Raw genomic sequence first — 18,692 nt, 5'->3', positions numbered from 1 at the left:
TGCTCACACAAGCACTTTGCCACCAGCCTTCTCCTCAGCTCCAGCTCCTGTCTCATTGAGATCTCAGCCCTCCGCTCTCCAGTGCATTTGTCCAGCACAGCAGCAGGGTTCGTTCTCCATTCTGGAATAAACTGGTGGCTTTTCCTTTGTCCCAGAGTCTCTTGTTGGGGCCTTCATTTCCTCATTATGACATTAAGGCTGGATTCAGAGACTTTTGTCTAACTAACCATCCATTGACTCTTCCTCAGCCCCCTTGAGACTGTTGGCTAACTAACCATACACTGAGGCTTCATAAGCCCCATGAGTTTCTTGTCTCATGTTTCACCTTGACAGTCTCCCCAGTCCCCCAGCTCTGCTTCAACACCTATCTAAGCCTCCTCCTCTCCATTCCCAGGGCAAGTCTTCCAACTTAGATACATACACAGGGATGGAATTCTCTAATTGTATACAGGAAGATATTCATGTATCTTTCATGAAATTCAACAAGTATTTAGAATTTTCAGCTGTGAAGGGCATTGGCTGTGCTTTTAGAGGACCTGGGTTTGAGTCCCAGCACCTACATGGCAACTCACAAGTGCCTATAACTAATTCCAGAGGATCCAGTGCCTTCTTATGGCTTCGTTGGGCACTGCTCAAGAACATATACATACACAGAAAATACAAATAAATACTGAAAACTTTATATTTGATGCCATACAAAAGTATACTCCATGCCTGCCTGTGACCTGGCATCCTTGTGCAGTCGTAGTTTACTAGAGCCATTCTGTTACCTGTCATTTCAAAAGTTTCCTAGCAACAACTGAATGCTCCAAACCCTCTCTCCCTCTGCCCTGTGCTTTTCAACACTTCCTATTGGTCTTCTCTTCCCTCTCTTCTTCAGTCAGAGAGAACTGGAGCCCGGCATGAAGACATGTCTCCCAAAGAAAATATATTTTTGGCTCTCTATGCACAAAACCGCTTTCCGCATGGGTAACAAGCATCCATCCTTTTCCTTTGGTCAATTTTGAAGCAATGGCTTAAGCAGTAGTAGGCTGTGTGAGAACAGCCAGGAAAATAAGCTGAGGACCACATGCCCCAGACTACAGGAAATCAGACAGCAGGCTCTCCCCAGTCCCGGTGTGTTCTTTCCACTCAGTGCCCAGGAGACCCGCGTTAGCATCCGGAGAGCTTCCAGATGCTCTGGGTTATATTCTGTAGCCAAGTAAGAGATTTGTTTTTAGGTTGATTAAAAAGGGGGAACATTAAGAAAGAGGCAAGGAGGGCTGGAAAGATGGCTCAGCAGTTAAGAGTACTAACTGCTCCTCTAGAGGACTTGAATTCAGTTCCCACCACCCACATGGTGGCACACAACCATCTGTAACTCCAGTTCTGGGAGAGCTTATGTCCTCTTCTTGGCACCAGGCATGCATGTGGTACACAGACATATATGCAAACAAACACTTAAAATAGATTAATGTTTAAATAAAAAGGGGGTAGGGGACCAGTGTGTTAAGAATTGAATGCCTTCAGAATCTGTTGCCTTCAAAGCCCCAAAGTCACTGTTAAACATCCCCGAGTGACTGCCATTTCTAGTTGAGCACCTGCTTTTCAAGACAGGCTTCCTCTGTAGCTTTGGAGCCTGTCCTGGAACTAGCTCTTGTGGACCAGGCTGGCCTTGAACTCACAGAGATCCGCCTGCCCTGCCTCTGGGATTAAAGGCATGTGCCACCACCGCTCAGCTCTAGTCCAGCGCTCTTAATCCTTATCAAAAATAGAGCAGCGCTCTGTCTCTGAGACTTGAAGATATTTTCCAGCTAGTCTGAAAAATGCAGTGTTGTGTTTGGAGGACACTTCTGTCCCGTTTCAATAGTGCTGTGGCTCACCAGGCCAGGAGGCTTCTTGGAGCCATCCACATTTTTTGAGTTGTGGCGTTGGGACCTATTACCTACAATTCCCTATTAATGAACAAAGTACTAGAAAGCACAGCAGGTCAGAACTCCTAAGGCCACAGACCTCTGTGAGGAACAGATTGGAAAACACTCAGGTGGAGACCAGGGCGGTTCTGTGTTTTGCGGGCCCTGTTAGCTGTCAGCAAACTGCAGGATTTCTTTTTGCTCCTTCTGAGATGGTGATGCTTCCAAGCTGTATTTGTGTAAAGGCTTCTTGGATGTGGAGTTCATAGCTAACAGTGGACTATAGGACGTAGAGAAGAATGTTGCATTTCAGCTTCATTTTGGTACGAGGTGTGAACCTACCCAGCCGCATGGTGGTAGAGGAAAGACCAGGGTGCACCGCACACCCTGCAATGTCACAGTGTGCTCTACTGAAATGAAAGCCACAACTTGGGTGTGGTGGGGGAACAGCTGTAATCTCAACCCTTGGGAAGCGGAGGCAGGTCGTGAATTCAAAGTCATCCATCTATATTGATCTCTAACACAGCATATAGCCCAGGCTGGTGCTGAACTTTCTATATAGCTGAGGATAACCTTGAACTCCTGATCTTCTGACCTCTACCTCCCAGATACTAGGATGATAGTGCAGGTGTATGACACAGTTGTCTTCCTTTCCACTGGACCCAGAACCTCTTCCTGGCATCTCAGATGCTGCACCATCATGAAGGTGCCTCCTTCTCCCAGCAGCCTCCCGGCTCTCACAGCAGCCACCTTTCCCCGCTTCTCTCTCAGTAGTATAGCAAGCTGCAGTGCAATTATCTGTCCAACTTTCCTTCTCCCTGACTAGACTTTCAACATTTTAAGCATCACCATCAAAGCTTCAATATACCTGTCCAATTACGCATCTCGGTTGCATGCCTAGCGCCGTGCCAAAGATAAACAAACTCCCCTCGAGGAAAGAAATAATTAGATGCCTGTCCCCTCAGCAGGTGAGCTCTCAAATACAGCCTATGTACATACAGTGTGTGTTTAAAGGCAAGAGCGAGAGCTTGTATTTCCTAAATCCAAAGAGGAAAAGCAAAGCAGAGAAAACTCTTTCAAGAGTAAAGTTGTCCTTTACTTTGAGGGATGACCCCAAGTTGAGTGTGTCTGTATAATCTGAAAAGAGGGCGAAATAGTCTGTAAGCAAAAAGGACAGGGTGGCCAGGAGGGAGGCTCATGTACATCGGCCATGTGTGGTGTCCATCCCTCAGGCGTCTGCAAGGATCTGTGTTAGCATGCAATGGCCTTCCAGGAAGTCTCTGCAGAATCCAGGCCCTGCTTCCCCTTTAGATAAACCACTAAAATTGGCTGCCCCATTGTCTTCAGAGCTTGGAAAGCTAGATGGCAGGTTTCAGCCATTTACACCTGTGTCCTCCCAGCCACAGTCACCACAGTCAAGCCACCCAAATTCCAGAATGCATTCTTGAGGATGGTAAGAACGCCAGTGCCACCTTCCAGGTGGTAAGCCCAAGCATATTCATGTCTTCAATTATCCATTCTTTGAAAAACAGTGATTCTCATTTGCCGTGTTACACTGATGATTCCAAGTTTCATAGCAGAATCTTCTAGATTCTCTAAGGACATGCCCTCCACATTCTTCCTGTCCTCTCAGGGACAACCCAGAGCCTGTCGAGCTGATTAGAAGCTCTCCCCAGGGTTATTGCCTCAAGAGTGCCAGGAGCACTGTCCTCATAACAAAAAAGGCAGGATCTGGAGAAGGGGCCAGGCTGTGAAGCTTCTCCCTCACTCCAGCCCTGAGGTGTGGACGCCTCTGGGGGCGGCAGCCTGAGGATCCCCCGGAAAGCTCCAGTGTGTTGTCTGTGGAGCTAACTCTACTGCATGGAGCACGCAGTGTTACTGTTGAGCAGACCTGGAGGCAGAGGAGACAGAGCTCCATCTCCAGAGTGCTGGAGCTGATCTTGGTGAGTTTCCCACCAGATCCAGGAGTGTGTGGGACAGATGGAGACAGAATGAGCCCTGACTAAAGAGGGTGGGGTGCCGTGCACATCACCGCATCACCATCCAGACAGTCCTCGTGCTGCTATTTTTATCACAGGAATCATAAAATCGGTGTCAGATGGGCTGGTCCATTTCCACAGGCTGAGGACAGGAGAGAGAGGTGCTTTCCAGGGAAGAGAGGTTGCTGCATGAAGGCCATTAAGAATGCAGCTCTCAAAGGCTAGGCTTCGTCTTGAGCCTCACCAGCCCTAGGCTGCGTTCCTATAACCATAACAACAGACTCCTCATCCCACCCACTTCAGTCCTGGCCTTGCGAACTTAACAGACATAGAGTATCTTCTGAACGCAGACTGTGGACCGAACACTGGGGAGTCAGATCTGTAGCTCTGAAGGAAACTGAGCTTCACTGAAAAGGAGCACTCTACCCTGACAGTGTCTGCTGGACTGTCATGGGTGCAAGCCTGAGGCAGGGAGGCTCTGGGAAAGCTTCCAGTGGAGGTGACAGCTAGCTCGGGCTAATTCTTCAAAGATCAGCAGAAGTATCAGATAAATAGACGAGAAAGAGCCTCCTGGAGGAGGCGGGGAGGAGGAGAATGGCAGATTTTTTTCTTTTAATGAAAGAGTTCTGGCCTAGTGTGGATTCCCAAGCCAGATGAGGGATGGTAGAGCATTGTCCAAATGACTTCTCTCAGAGAGCACGACAGGAGTAGGGCTGCTTCCTACCCAAATCAGGCTTAGGCCTACTCAACTCCATAGAGACAAAGGCCACATGATGATAAAGTCAGTTAAGCTTCTGTCCAGTCCTGTCTACCCCACAACTAGTCCCTGTCCCCAGAGAACTAGCTTCTTAGCAACCATGTGACTGGAAGGCTGATAATCTGGCTGATGTGCTTGGAGAGCCCTGTGTGCACCTCTCCTCAGTGTCCCTTCCCCCTTCCCCAGGAGCTGCAGCATTTCCTCCCTGGACACACACACACACACACACACACAAACACACACACACACATACACTCCAGCTATATAAGCTAGCTCAGCCATTTCAATAAGCTGTCCTCTGAATCCATCTCCATATGGTTCATCCCCATCACCCCAAGACCCTGTTCCCTAACTCCTCTGCATCCTGGAACCGCCAGTGCACAGGGGCTGATCAGGGTCAGGGAACCCACAGCCTAGCATGCACTAAGCCCTGAGTGCCTCTCCTAGCGTAAAGCAAGTGTGATGGCACACACCTGTAACCCCAATACTTGGGGATAGAGGCAAGAGGGTCAGGAGTGTGTGGTGATCCTTGGCTGTGTAGCATGATCAAGGTCAGCCCGAGCTACGTGAGATCCTGTCTCAAAAGACAAAGGCCTGTAGCCTTCTCCAAAACCGAGCTGTAACAGGTTTCCCAGAAACCCAGGTAGACGCCTGCATTGGAGGCTGCTCAGCGTGGGAGGCTGTTGGGGGGGAGGCTGGCATGATAAGCCACCCATCCCCTCTGAAAGGGCTCCTTTCTGAGGCTGGGCTGAGAGCAGATCCAGGCAGTGAGGGCTGGCCTGCAAGTGGCAGTGGCAAATTGGGGTATTGGAGCTGAACAGGAACTAGGGACCTCCCACCTTGGGCTTTGGAGTAAAGCATATAACTAACTCCTGGCTAAGGACCAGGACCCTCTTCACCAGCCACAGGAAGTAAGGCTGGATCGTTAAACAGAAGCTAGACGCTAAGAGCAGAACTTTCTAGATTCTGTAGCTTTCATCTGGACTCTAATTTGTGTTACGAAATGCCTGGAAATTCAGAGAGGAATTTAACGACCCAGATGGGACGTAAGGGGAAACCAGGAAGAGCTGTGCCACCAAGGGATGGCAGGAAGTAGACTCACAGATGTGCTCGCCATCTGGGGCTTGGAGGCCTGCTTCTCATTTCCTCTGACCAGGCACTTCAGGCCCCACCCCCACCCTTGAGTCCTGCGGCCTCGCAGGCACAGTCTCTGGTCAGGCCCCACCTGTCTGGCCACAGCCTCTCTGCAAAGGCCAGCTCTATGGTCTGAACTGTGATGATATGACTGAGGTCACCCACTGTGTCTCCAAACAGGGATGAGAGAGGAGATGTCACTGGGACGCCAGGAGGCTTTTGAAATTTTCAAGAGGGACCATGCAGACAGTGTCACCATCGATGACAACAGACAGATTCTGAAGCAGAGGTAAGATCTGGCCAGAGAGCAGCCTCCCACAGGCTTAGGCAGGTCAGTCCAGAGACTTCCTATACTGTCCTTCTAACTACCCAGCCTAGTGTCTGCAAGGAAGGTCTAAGGTCTACAATTTCACATTTCCCAGTGTGCACCCTGTCCTCCTTCCTGTGTGAGCTTTACTATCCCAGAACTACTGGTTAGCTGGGTGTGGGTGGGGCTCTGCCACTGCCAGCATTAGCCCCATGGACAGTGCTGACTTTGAATGCGTTCTCACGAGCCTGGGACTCTTAAATGTCTTCATCATCTTCAGGGGAGAACTAGGCAAGCTGGGCTATGGCTCAGTGGGTAGAGAGCTTGCTGTGTACCCGTGGGGACCTGAGATTCAATCACTAGCACCTCGTGCTTGTGATCCCAGCACTGGGAAGACAGAAAGAAAGAGAAGGTTCTCTGGAGTTTGATGGTAGTCAATCTAATAAATAAATGAGTTTCAGGTTTAGCATCTCAAAAAAAAAAGTAATAGAAGAACAATGGAATTGGTCTCTAGTCTACACATACACATTTTTAAATGTATAGACCAAATTGCATTCCTAGGTCCTCCATATTTTTGGTAGAATCAAGAGTTCAAGTAGATGAAAGGCATGGGGAGATAGATGAAGGTTTAACATAGCTGCTACATGGAGGGATGAGAGACTTGACTGGGATGGACCAAGGAATAAACCCAGACCGATAGCTGCTTCCCCAGGGTGGGAGCAGATCTCAGCGCTCTGCATGAACCCAGTAATGCAATTTATATCCAGAACTCTGGAGAGTAGTCCAGACCCTCTCAGTCCAGAGAGGTGTGTGCACCTTGTGACCTGTCAACTTTATTTTGGGGTAAATATTTCCCCTGGGCTCCTGGAAGGGCATATAGGACTTTCATGGCTGCACTGTGGTAGCTGGGGTAGTTGAGCATACTCTGGGTTCCGTGATATAACAGAAAGTCCATGGATTAGGAAGCGGTATGTAGTGGTGGTGGGGTGATGGACTGGATACTTGCATATCAACAAGGATAGATCTTAAAAGCACAACACTAGGAAGGCATACAGTTCCAAAAACTTACGGATGGACTAGCCTGAAACCAGAGACCTTCGTCCAAAAATAGCCACCTGAGTGTACCCTACAAATGGAGGTCTGCGGTGGGGTGGGAGGGGGAGACAGATGACTCACTGGCTAAGAGTGATTGCTACTTTAAGCACGAGGCCTGATTGCAGATCCCAGCGCCCATGTAAAGTTCTGGACTTGGCCACATGAGTGCCTCTCACTCCAGTGCTGTCGGGGTGGAAACATGAAGATTCCAGAAGCTTCCTGGCTACCAGCACAGCTCTATTTCAGGGAGAGATGTTATCTCAAAGGAATAACATGGAGACTGATTGAGCAGGACACCTGGTGTCCTCCAACCCCACACACACAGGCACTCAATCCAACATACACACACATGCACATACACATAAAGAACAGAAGCAGGAAGTGGGGAGCTAAGTAGCAATCAATGACCAAAATCAGGCGAGGTAGGTGCAGCGTGAGCCTGAGAAGAGCCCAAGACTCTCCTAAAATCATGGACACACACACTGACTTTGACTTTAGCATCTGAGACCAGAGGGATTTCAAACCGGCTGAGGCTTCTGCTCCCCTGCATGCCACGCGTTCCTGATACAGCCAATGGGATGTGGTAGCGTTCCTGATACAGCCAATGGGATGTGGTAGAGCAGGCCACCTTCCTGGGTATCTGGAAACAAGATTGTCAACTAGATGGCAACTGCTTCCTCCTCTAAGAAAGTTCTCCACTGAGCTTTGAGGCTACTTTGCCAGCTCACAGTCATGAATTCCTAGTGACCCAAGGAAAGACCAAACACAGTAAAGCCTGGGTGAGACTCCCCAGACACTCATGTAACTAGGTGTAGCCTGAGCATCCTTTTTCTGTAAATGGATTCCACTAACAACCTGATCTGGAAACCACTGAGCCACAGTGTTCAGGAACTTTGATGTTCAGAGCCTTGGGAGGAGTCCCTTAAAACAATGAATAAGATTTTTGGAAGACAGTTCTGCCAGTTAGGTGCTTGCCATGCAAGAATGGGAGTGTGAGTTCAATCCCCAGACCCCACATTAACTAAAACAATGATGATAATAATAGTAATAATGAAAGCTGAGCATGGTGGCACAGAGGACGATGTTTATAATACCAGAGCTGAGGAGGTGGAGACTGTGGGTTCATGGAGCTTAGTAGCCACTAGCCCAGCTTACTAGGCAAGTTCCATGCCAATGAGAGACCTTATTTCAAAAAACAAGGCGGCAATGCTAATGGAATGATACCTGAAGCTGTTTCCAGTCCATGCCTGCACACACACACTGCTGATATTTGTGTACCCAGATTTAAAAGCCACCAACACAGAAGACATACTTAATTTTTCCTTCTCTGAAACCATCCTGGCTCCTGGCTGGCTTGGGCTTGCATCTGATGGGGAGGTGAGTCATGGCTTACCAGGGCAAGCGTGTGTGGTCTCTCAGAGACTTCTCCATACAAAACTGTCCTGAATCCAGTCAGCAGAGCTCTGATAACCGAAGCAGCCGTTAGAATTTTACTCGAAGCACATCTTGTTTGCCCATGGTGGCCAGTGCTCGGCGCTTCCATCTTCTTCTTGGCCATTGTGCGAAGGAACTAGCATGCCTCACACGGCGCTCTGAGATAAACAGATCTAGTGGGAAGGCCGGAGACCAGCCATTCTAAAAGGGTAATTCTATGTCTGTTAGGTTAATATAATCGAAGTCACTAAGGAGCTGCTCTATGCCAAGAGGCCGTAGGGTAGCACCTGGAGCCCCACCTTCTCTCTGGACCTCCACTCTTATTCCCTGTTGCAGAGACTATTCAGTTGGTAGAGATTGTGCCAGAAGGGTTCTCTGCAGGAACACAGCAAATGGACTGAATGTTACTACAAAGGGGAATTGTTAGACTGGGTACCGGATACAGTCTGGGAGTCCAGCAGGGGCCATCTGCACACTGAGGAGGCTGAGAATCCAGTTACCAAAGCCAGGTGACTCAGCAGCCCTGGTCCACGCCCACAGCCTGGAGCTGCCACAGAGTGGTTGGAAGTGCGTCCATGCTGGAGGGCAGAAGAAGCGGGAGTCTAGCATCGCAGACGATTGTCAGCGGCAGCCACACATGTTGCCTTTTTCCAGGACCTCTTCAAACCTAGGCCACCTGCTCGAAGATGCTGTCGGCTTGGAGGGAGGAACTTCCCTCCTCAGTTAACCTCTCTGGAACTATCCTCGCAGCTTATCCAGAGGTGTGCCTTCCATGCTTGTGCATGTACACATCCGGTCACACGCACAGGTGCCTACAACAGAGACTGAGAGAAAACATCTTTTTATAAAAACCAGTGTCCCCAACGGAAGACAAAAATAAATCCCCAGATGCTCAGAGGAGTGACTTCCCTGGGGCACTGACATAGAAATACTCAAGTAATCCTGATCCCTTCCAAATATTTGCTCCAGTGCCTTCACCTTCTAATATCCCAGCGTCCAGGACCCACTGGGCTGGTCTCCACCTCACTCTGTTTCACATCTGTCAACTCTGTGGTGGATGGTTTTGGTGAGTCATCCTGTTGAGACTGCATTTGCCTGACGCCAAACTAAGCTCTAGCCCACAGCAAGAGACAGTCATCCCTAAAGGTGGCGTTGTTGGCAGCCGCCGTGATTCTCTCCACTTCCCCAGGGTCTAAGACCTGGTCTGGGGTTTCAGGAGGGCACATGGGTGGCCCTTGTGTCCCATGCTGCCCAGTAGGAGACTGTTCCCTGTTCTCCATACATTTCTAGCATCCACTCTCTAGCACGTCTGAGTGCTGCCCGCGGGTCTGTAGAGGCTCCATTGCCTGCATGTGACGGGAGAAATAAGATGTCACATTAGCAGAGCATTTGCCCTTTGTCGGCCTCCAGCATATGAGCCATTCTTCAGTGGAGGTTTTTCCAGGGTAACAGAATTGTTATACATAATCACTCCATTTTTGAGGCCTGAGTCATCTTCCTACTATATAATAGGGAGCAAGGTGACGACCCCACGTTCTGTAAATACCAGGGCCAGGCCAAGCATGGGGAGCTTTTCTTCTGTGTCAAACTTCTTACAAACCAAACCCTTCAGACACAGAGTCCCCACTGAGTAACAGAAGAGGAAATGAGCAGGGAGACGAAATGCAATTGGAAGTCAAGGCGTTAATAACGTGAGCTAAGTCACTCCACTGGGTCCTTCCAGCACAGAACAGAATCACAATGCACAAGCAACAGGAGAAGTAGGCTGGGGGGAATCGCGAGCACCATCTGGAAATGCTACCCGTGACAAATAGGAGCTCCCCTGTTCCTGTTAGACTTCAAGTTTAACATTTATTATTTTTCCATTTGATTTTTATATTTGCTCTTTGTCTGCTGAACTAGAATTATAAACTCTGAGAGCAGAGACTAGATTAGAATCTTCTCAGAACCCCCTGGTTTTTAAAATGAAGCTGGACACACACACACACACACACACACACACACACACACACACACACACAAAAAAAAACCTCTGCTCAAAGAACTATTTTGTTTGAGAAGGCCTAGTTGAAATTGACTTGAGGACTCTTAGCACCCAAGGACACTGTTTAAGATTTGCTGTTGCCTCCAAGAAGTGCAGAGTGGTAGGGGACTTGGCTGACTCCCTGGCCCTCAGCAGGCGGGAGGGGACCACAGGAGACAGCGGAAAAGGGCATTGGTTTGCAGAAGAAATGCAAAGGGAGGGCAGGCTGGCTTGTCATCACCACAAAGCACCTGCTGCACAATGTGGAGGTTGGGGTCAGGTCCCTAGCAATACAGAAAGAAAGCCAGCTCAGCATACAGCTTAGCTCTGTAACCCCGACAGAGAGGAGGCAGAGCTGGGCAGACCCCTGGAGCTCACCAGGCAGCCAGCCCAGCAAAATCTGTGGGCTCCAGGTTCAGTAAGAGACCCTGTCTCAAAAACTAAGGTGGCGAGTGATGGAAGAAGACACTTGGCATAGGCTTCTGGCCTCTATGTGCCCACTGTGCGTGAGAATTCCTGAAAAGAAACTGTCTTCACAGGGAAGTGACGACCAAGGCTTTGGTGATATGGGGAGGGCTGGAATGCTGCAGTGAGAGCGATCTTCAGCCTAACAAACGCCATTGCTTTTTGTCATGCCTGGGTCAGACCTGCCATCCCGGTAAACAGATAGAAACCACTCTCCACCAATGGGAGAGCCAATGGCTGCGGGTCTTCTGCCCCACCATAACCCTCCTCCCTAATGTGTCCACCAAGGTATTGGTTTGTAATGCTTTGATTTGTAGCTTTCGTTGTCCTGTTACCATTTTTTTAAAAAGTCCATAAAACTGCTTCCATGTTAGAACATAAAACCAGGGATAACTTTAATCTGTGTTCCCAAGCCACGATCACTCAAGTTTGGCTTCAGAATGAGCCATCTCTGGCCCTAGGTCAGAGTGGTTGCTGAGTTCTCTAGTGATTGGGAGGTGGGGAGTAGCCAGGTGTGGGCCCCTCAGCTGCTTTGCCCTGAGTGAATTATATCTTTGGATACCACGTACCAAGGGCAAGACAGGAGTCTCTCAAGAATGTTCTCAGAAGTCTACTCAGGGTCTACTTCAGTCACCTAATTCTCCTCATTCCCTCTGACGATGAGAAAGTTGGCCACAGTGTTGAAACCCCTAACGTCCATCTGCAGCCATTGCTTCTTTTGCTAGAAGGATGACCCTGGACCTGCATTGTCTGTGGGTACTGCTTCCAGGGCATGACCCCAGCTCCTAGCTCAGCATACCCCACAAGGATCCTGTCCCGCCTGGTGGTGGTCAGTATCCATACACACAGCACATGGGGCTTCAGTCCACACTTCCCACGACGGTCTGCTGAGCTGAAGCCTGGCTTTTACCAGATGCTTCGGCACTGGTTCCTGTAGGGTGACAGGCCCTCACTGAGAAGACGTAAATGAGCTTTGGGAGTCGGGTGGAGTCCTTGGCCACCCAGCCTTGCAGGAAAATGCAGTACTCTTCCTTGGAACTCCCTGTCTTAGTCCCAGGCCAAACAGACAGATGCAGGAAACAGCAATGGCAGACTGTCTTTTCCAGCAAGCACGGAGCACTGGTGGCATCCTGGCCCTTACTCCTCCTCACTTATCAATGCAGTTCTACAGATGAAGGAGTTATGGACCACACAATGAAATAACTGAGTTTCTCTGGAACCCTGTGAGTTTCGGGGAGGTTGAAAGAGGACAGGGAGAGAAGAGATTGCTGAATTAAGATGGACAATAGAAGGCTGAGGTAATAAAATAAGAGGAGTTAGCCTAACACGCTCGGTTTTATATGTGTTTAGAAACTTCTAGAATAAAAAGTTTTCTAAAATTCGGTGTATCTTCAAAATCCAGGTCACTCCCAGCTTCCACATGAAGGTGTTTTGACTGCACTACACATAGATAGACCCCTTCCTAGACAAACTTTAACAGTGGCTGTTGGTATCCATGGTAGAATGTGGACCATGTCCATATATGATGTAGTTGCTGTTGGTTGTGTTTTGTTGGTAGGGTTTGGTCACCCCTTTACTCTCGTGGCTGAAGGGGTGAGAGATCAACTAGTATTTCATGAACTCTTGAGTGGTAGCTCATCTTTATTATCCTTGTGGCTGGACTTGGAGTCCCTTAGGAGACACACCCTTCAGTGTGTCTGTTGTAGGTGTTAACTGAGGAAGGAAGCCCCCGTTCTGACTGTGTGTGGTACCATCCCTTGGACTGGGGTCCTGGGCTGACTGAAAATGAAAAGCAAGCCAGCCAGGCATCACAGTCTCTCTGCTTCACGACACAGGCAACCACCCCATGTCACCCTGCTGCCACCATGCTTCCCACACTGTGTGTGATGGCCTTTGTCCCCGCAAGAGCCGCCCATTCCTTCCATGGTTCATAACTTGTACTATTTCTTCAGTGCAAGGTTCGGCTCATCATGGATGTCACATAAAAGTCGGTTAGGAAATGTAGGGGCACCCTGACTGCACACCAGCAAACTGTTGAAATGTAGGGGCACCAAGCGGTAGTGGTGCACGCCTTTAATCCCAGTACTCGGGAGGCAGAAGCAGGCGGATCTCTGTGAGTTCGAGGCCAGCCTGGTCTATAACAGCTAGTTCTAGGACAGCCAGGGCTACACAGAGAAACCCTGTCTCAAAAACAAAACAAAAAGAAAAAGAAAAAAGAAAGAAAGAAAGAAAGAAAGAAAGAAAGAAAGAAAGAAAGAAAGAAAGAAAGAAAATGTAGGGGCACCCTGACTGTGCACCAGCACAGCTGCTGAAATGAAGGGGCACCCTGACTGTGCACCAGCACAGCTGCTGAAATGAAGGGGCACCCTGACTGTGCACCAGCACAGCTGCTGAAATGAAGGGGCACCCTGACTGTGCACCAGCACAGCTGCTGAAATGTAGGGGCACCCTGACTGCACACCAGCACAGCTACTGAAATGTAGGGGCACCCTGACTGTGCACCAGCACAACAATCTCGTGGACTAATATTTACCCACCAAATATAAGAGTTCCTAATGACATAGGGAAGAACTTACAATGCTAAGTGGAAAACTATCAGGGGATAAAATCTTACATATTATTTACATTATTATATATGTGTATGTACTTATGCATACATTATAACCTCACCCTGTAAAAATGATCTGGAGAAAAGACAGATCTGCATTTCAGGATGTTATTTATTTCTGGTTTGGGGTTAGTGTGAATTTTTCTCTTAAACTGTATTATTAAAATCTGGTTTAATAGTCATCTGTGACAGGAGTCAGCAAACATTTCTATAAAGGGTCAAATAGTAGACGTGTTTTTCTCCACAGCCACACAGCCCCTGTCACAGCCTCTCTACTCAGCTGTGGTAACTTACTTACAAGCCACCATAGATGAAGTGGTGATGAATGAGTAAACACATTCCAATAAAACTTTATTGACAAAACCAGGAAGTAGCCCTGCTTTGTCTCATGACTGGTCGTCGCTGGCTGACCTCTGCTATACTATTATGTGTCAAGAAAGCAATGTTATTTAAGAATGCATATGGCTGATAGATTATGGCAGAGAAACCTTATCACTATGCTTCATTCTGGTACCCTGGCACTATAAAGCATCAGAAATTGAATTTATTGGTTAATGAATGTAAGAACTTTTTTTTTTTTTTTTTTTTTTTGGTTTTTTGAGACAGGGTTTCTCTGCAGCTTTAGAGCCTGCCCTGGAGCTAGCTTTTGTAGACCAGGCTGGTCTCGAACTCACAGAGATCCGCCTGCCTCTGCCTCCCGAGTGCTGGGATTAAAGGCGTGCGCCACCACCGCCCGGCCTAAAGTTGCTACTTTTTTTTTTTTTTTGGTTTTTCGAGACAGGGTTTCTCTGCAGCTTTTTTAGAGCCTGGCCTGGAACTAGTTCTTGTAGACCAGGCTGGCCTCGAACTCACAGAGATCCGCCTGCCTCTGCCTCCCCAGTGCTGGGATTAAAGGCGTGCGCCACCACCGCCCGGTTTGAATGTAAGAACTTTTTAATTGTTATTTTGTGTGTATGGGTGTTTCACCTGCTTAAAGTATATGCACCTCATGCTTGCAATGTATACAGTGCTCCTAGAAGCCAAGAGAGGGTGTCGGATCCCCAGAACTGGAGTCACAGATGGTTGTGAACCACCATGTAGGCACTGCGAGCTTACAGGGTACTCTGGACATGCAGGTGGCACTTAGCTGCCCAGCGTTGCTCTAACTGGAGACTGTATGTGAGGGAGACTGATAGTTCACAGTAGATGTGGTCATCCACATTCCAGTCTTTCTTGACAAGGCCACCATATCAAGCTTACTTCAGTGTTCCCTTTTCTTTATCACAGCCCTGCAGCCTCTCAGACGTCTCCTCCTTTTTCAAATGTAACTCAGGATGACTAGCAAAAATTAAAAATTCTTTGTTTTTGTTTTTGTTTTTCCTCCAGATTTTCTGAAGCAAAGGCTCTGGGAGAAAGTATAAATCAAACGAGAAGTAAAATTGGTAAGCAGATGGTATTCTGGATGCTTCTTTTACCATTTCCCAGTGGACTTTGGGTGGTGCTGTGCCTTCTTCATATAGCCACAAAGTCCCACTTGCATCCCTGCCCAGGGAGCCGTGGAACACGCTAAGCGAAGTGTTTTGTGTGTGTCCGTCCTGAGCTGGTACCGGGTGTCTCTCTGGCTCACCATACCTCAGTGAGAGAGTTTCGCTTCTGCCTGTTTTTCAGCAGTAGCTCAGCCTGTCATAGCCGTGCAGTTGAAACAGCACTGTCCCGTATTTCCAGGGTCGTGAAGCACTGCCACGCTGCTCAGAGCTGCTGCTAGGCACTTTTGGCCCTCGTGTGCTTTCAGCACCATCCTTAAAGCCACAGCCAGGAAGCCGGGAAGAGCCAGTGCTCCTCTCCCAGCCGCTGAGCTTCCCTGCTCAGGTGAGCCGGATAGAGCCAGTGCTCCTCTCCCAGCGCCGAGCTTCCCCGTTCAAGTGAGCTTGTCTGGAAAGGAGCACTTAAGGCAACAAGACAAACTTAAAAACGCACATGCCTCCAGTCTTTTTCAAAGAAGAAAATGTCTTCTATCCTAAGCTACAAAATACAACCAAGACCCACCTCTCTGACAGAGCAGCTTCACAGAGGGGACCCTTCTGCCTCTGTGCTCCAGAAAGCAACTGTTGCCTGTTTGCAACTGGTCCCTGGGTTCCTTCTTGCCCCATCTGCCCCTCAGAAGCCACTTTGAGTGCCCCTCTGTAACTGTACAAGAAAGAGCTGTGGCAGCTTGACCCTAAGCCATACCTACACCGAGAGTCCCTGTGTCCCATCTGGAGCCCAGGAGCCAAGATGGGTGTGATGGGTGGTTTTCATCCTCAGGTTTACAGAATCTGATAGGAAAGGAGTCATAATGAGGAAGTGTCTAAAACAAGCGGTCTGTGGATGTGTGTGTGGTGAGTGTGTGGGTTGTCTTGATCACATCAGTGGGTGTCCACTGTGGGTGGTCCCACTCTCTAGGCTTAGGTTCTGGGCTATGTGAGAACTGAGAACGTGGGCTAAGGAAAAAGTGCATTTGCATTCAGCTCTCTGCTCTTGACTGTGGATGTGACGGGACTTGGTACTTTAAGTTCTTGTCACACGGACTCCCTTCTGTGACGGACGGTGACCTGGCATTGTGAGATGAAGTTAGGCCTCTCTCCCGTAAGTTGCTTTTGATCGGGACATTTTTATCACAGCCACAGAAAAGGAACTGTGATAGATGGGGAACCTGCGATGGTGGAGGCGGACAGAGGTGGGGAACTGGCAGCACCCGCAGAGTGAAGGAGGACTCACCGTAAGGCAGCCTTTGTCGGGTGTCTCTGATGCTTCTCCCGCCTTGAACAGCTTAGTGGTGATAAGACTCCATATTAGACCTTGTGTCTAATGAACACATGTGTATAACAGTACATTGATATTTATATATCTAAAATGTTTTCAGAGCTTTGGTAAGTCTCTCCTTATCATTATCAGCTATGTATTCATGCCAGGCCACAGTCACGTGCACATGTCAGATCTCTTTCTCCAGTCTGGTGTGCAAATGTGCCTTTGTCATAGAGAATAGCAGTAGCCCTGCCCATCCCACATGTCACCTCTCAGATCCAGGTCCCCTCTTTCTCAAAGGGGTTAGGAGGTGAAGACTACACTTGACCTATCCAGACTGGATATGCATTGATTAATACGAAAAGGATTCAGATATGCTATCAGAAGCCCTGGGCAAGGAAACGCCAGGGTTTTATTTCCTAGGAAACAGTGGTTAGAATTGACATCAGTGCTGAGATTTCGGCTTCCAGTTATACCAAGAAAGCAGCCAATCGAGATGTAAAAACAAAGCCAGTGCCCCGCTTCACAACCACCTTTCCAGCTGTCTTCTTGATCCAAGAGGACCAAGGTGAGCAGACTGTGAAGACCCAGCCCGACTACTGAACAATGCCCTCGTAGTCCAGCCCCAGCGAAACCCACATCACAGCACCATTCACATGGCAGGTTAAACCTGAGCACATATGTAAAGTTTCTGAGAGGTAGGAGCACAGCACAGATGGGCCATGCCTTGGCTGGGGTGGTGACTCAGCTCTGCTGCCAGCACTGCCACATCCCAGCTCTGGGCAGGCTCAGATGCCATGGAGTACACTTGTAATTGGCCCACGGAGAGAAACTACAGATCAACAAACCCATATGTTTAAACTTCACTTAGCCTGGCCACTGTCTTCGTTTTTCTCTGACATTGTGACCTACAACTCTGTCTTGCGTTTCATCCTTAGAGATTCCTGGACACTTTCTATTTCACTAGTAGCCAAATAATATCAAATTTTATATGGTAAAACTTTCCTATTATTTCCTTTCTTTAAGAAGCCAACTAACTAGGGGGATAACTATTGCCGGTACTAGAGAGACAGTTCCGTGGTTAAGAGCACTACTGTGAATGCAAGAGCTGAGTTCAAATCCCCAGCACTCATGTAAAAGCCAGATATGGCCATGGGACAAGAGGATCCTGGGGGCCTGCTGGTCAGCCTAGCCAAAGAGGTGAACCTCAAGGTGTCCTTCAGGTTTAGTGAGAGACTCTGTCTCAAAAAATAAAGTGGAAAGCTAAGAAGGAAGACACCTGATGCACAACATGCTTCCCCATATAGACACACACACTCACACATGGATATACATAGCACATGCATGCACACACGCGTGTGCACACACACACACACACTCACAAGCTCTTTCCACACACTTCTTTTTGTCCTTCTCAATAATTTGCTTACATCAGTTCTGATCTTAAAACCAAAATTAGGAGAAATAACCAGTTTAGAGTCTCCCTGAAAATGAGCAGGTCTTTGTCTCTGGGGGAAGCAATGGCAATTTTGTGTACCTGTCCCACACTCGGCATCAAAATACTAAGCAATTTTTGGTCACATGGATTATGTTTTAAAGACTTTTGTGTCCGCTCTATTGCCATCCTCTCTGTCTCTAAAAATGCCATTGGGTTCAAAATCTTGGGACAGTAGACTGCCTTAGAGACTCACTTCTTAAGAGTCCTGGCATCTGTCTTCCTGCCCCAGTAGGCCACCATTGGCTACATCACCTCTGGCAACAAAGGACAGTGAACGACTACACCCTGGCCAGGTCCCTCCTGAACTAGGCCAGGAACCAGCTGCCTTAGTAGGTAGGTGAAACAGTTTGACTGTAAGTTCAGGAACCTGTTCCCCCACTCCAGGCTCCTTTAAGCCAGAAAACAATGGAAAAGGACATGGCAGGAGCTGGTCCTCACAAGCCTGTACTGCAGTCAATACTTGGAGGGAGGGTTTGGGTTGTGGCTCAGTAGCACAGTGCTTTCCTGGTGGCTGATGGGCCATGTATAAAAAAAAAATGAAGTTAACAGAGAACGTAGCAGAAGGTGCAATGAGCAAGGGTAAAGCAAAAGATGTGGATACCCAGGAAGCTAGCAGCGTGTTCGGGTGGGACGTTCTTTTTTTCCCTCCAGATTCCTCTTTGACTGTTTCCAGCGTGTGATTGGGACCCGGGAAACCATCACTCAGAGTTCCATCTCCCTCTGCCTCTCAAGGGCAG

General features: G+C 48.5%; 1 protein-coding gene across 1 annotated transcript in view; it reads left to right on the top strand.

The window, feature by feature from the left end:
• Window positions 1-18,692, top strand: part of Kif6 (kinesin family member 6) — a 301,138-nt gene that overhangs the window by 221,301 nt on the left and 61,145 nt on the right. The window contains exons 14-15 of the mRNA XM_038343786.2: window positions 5,943-6,051; window positions 15,060-15,115. Of these exons, the coding sequence (XP_038199714.2) occupies window positions 5,943-6,051; window positions 15,060-15,115 (165 nt within the window). The remainder of the gene's footprint in view (window positions 1-5,942; window positions 6,052-15,059; window positions 15,116-18,692) is intronic.

Source organism: Arvicola amphibius, chromosome 9 (assembly GCF_903992535.2).
Source record: "Arvicola amphibius chromosome 9, mArvAmp1.2, whole genome shotgun sequence".
Taxonomy (NCBI): domain Eukaryota; kingdom Metazoa; phylum Chordata; class Mammalia; order Rodentia; family Cricetidae; genus Arvicola; species Arvicola amphibius.
Note: the sequence above shows the minus strand (reverse complement) of the source record. Positions and strands in the feature narration are given on the sequence as shown.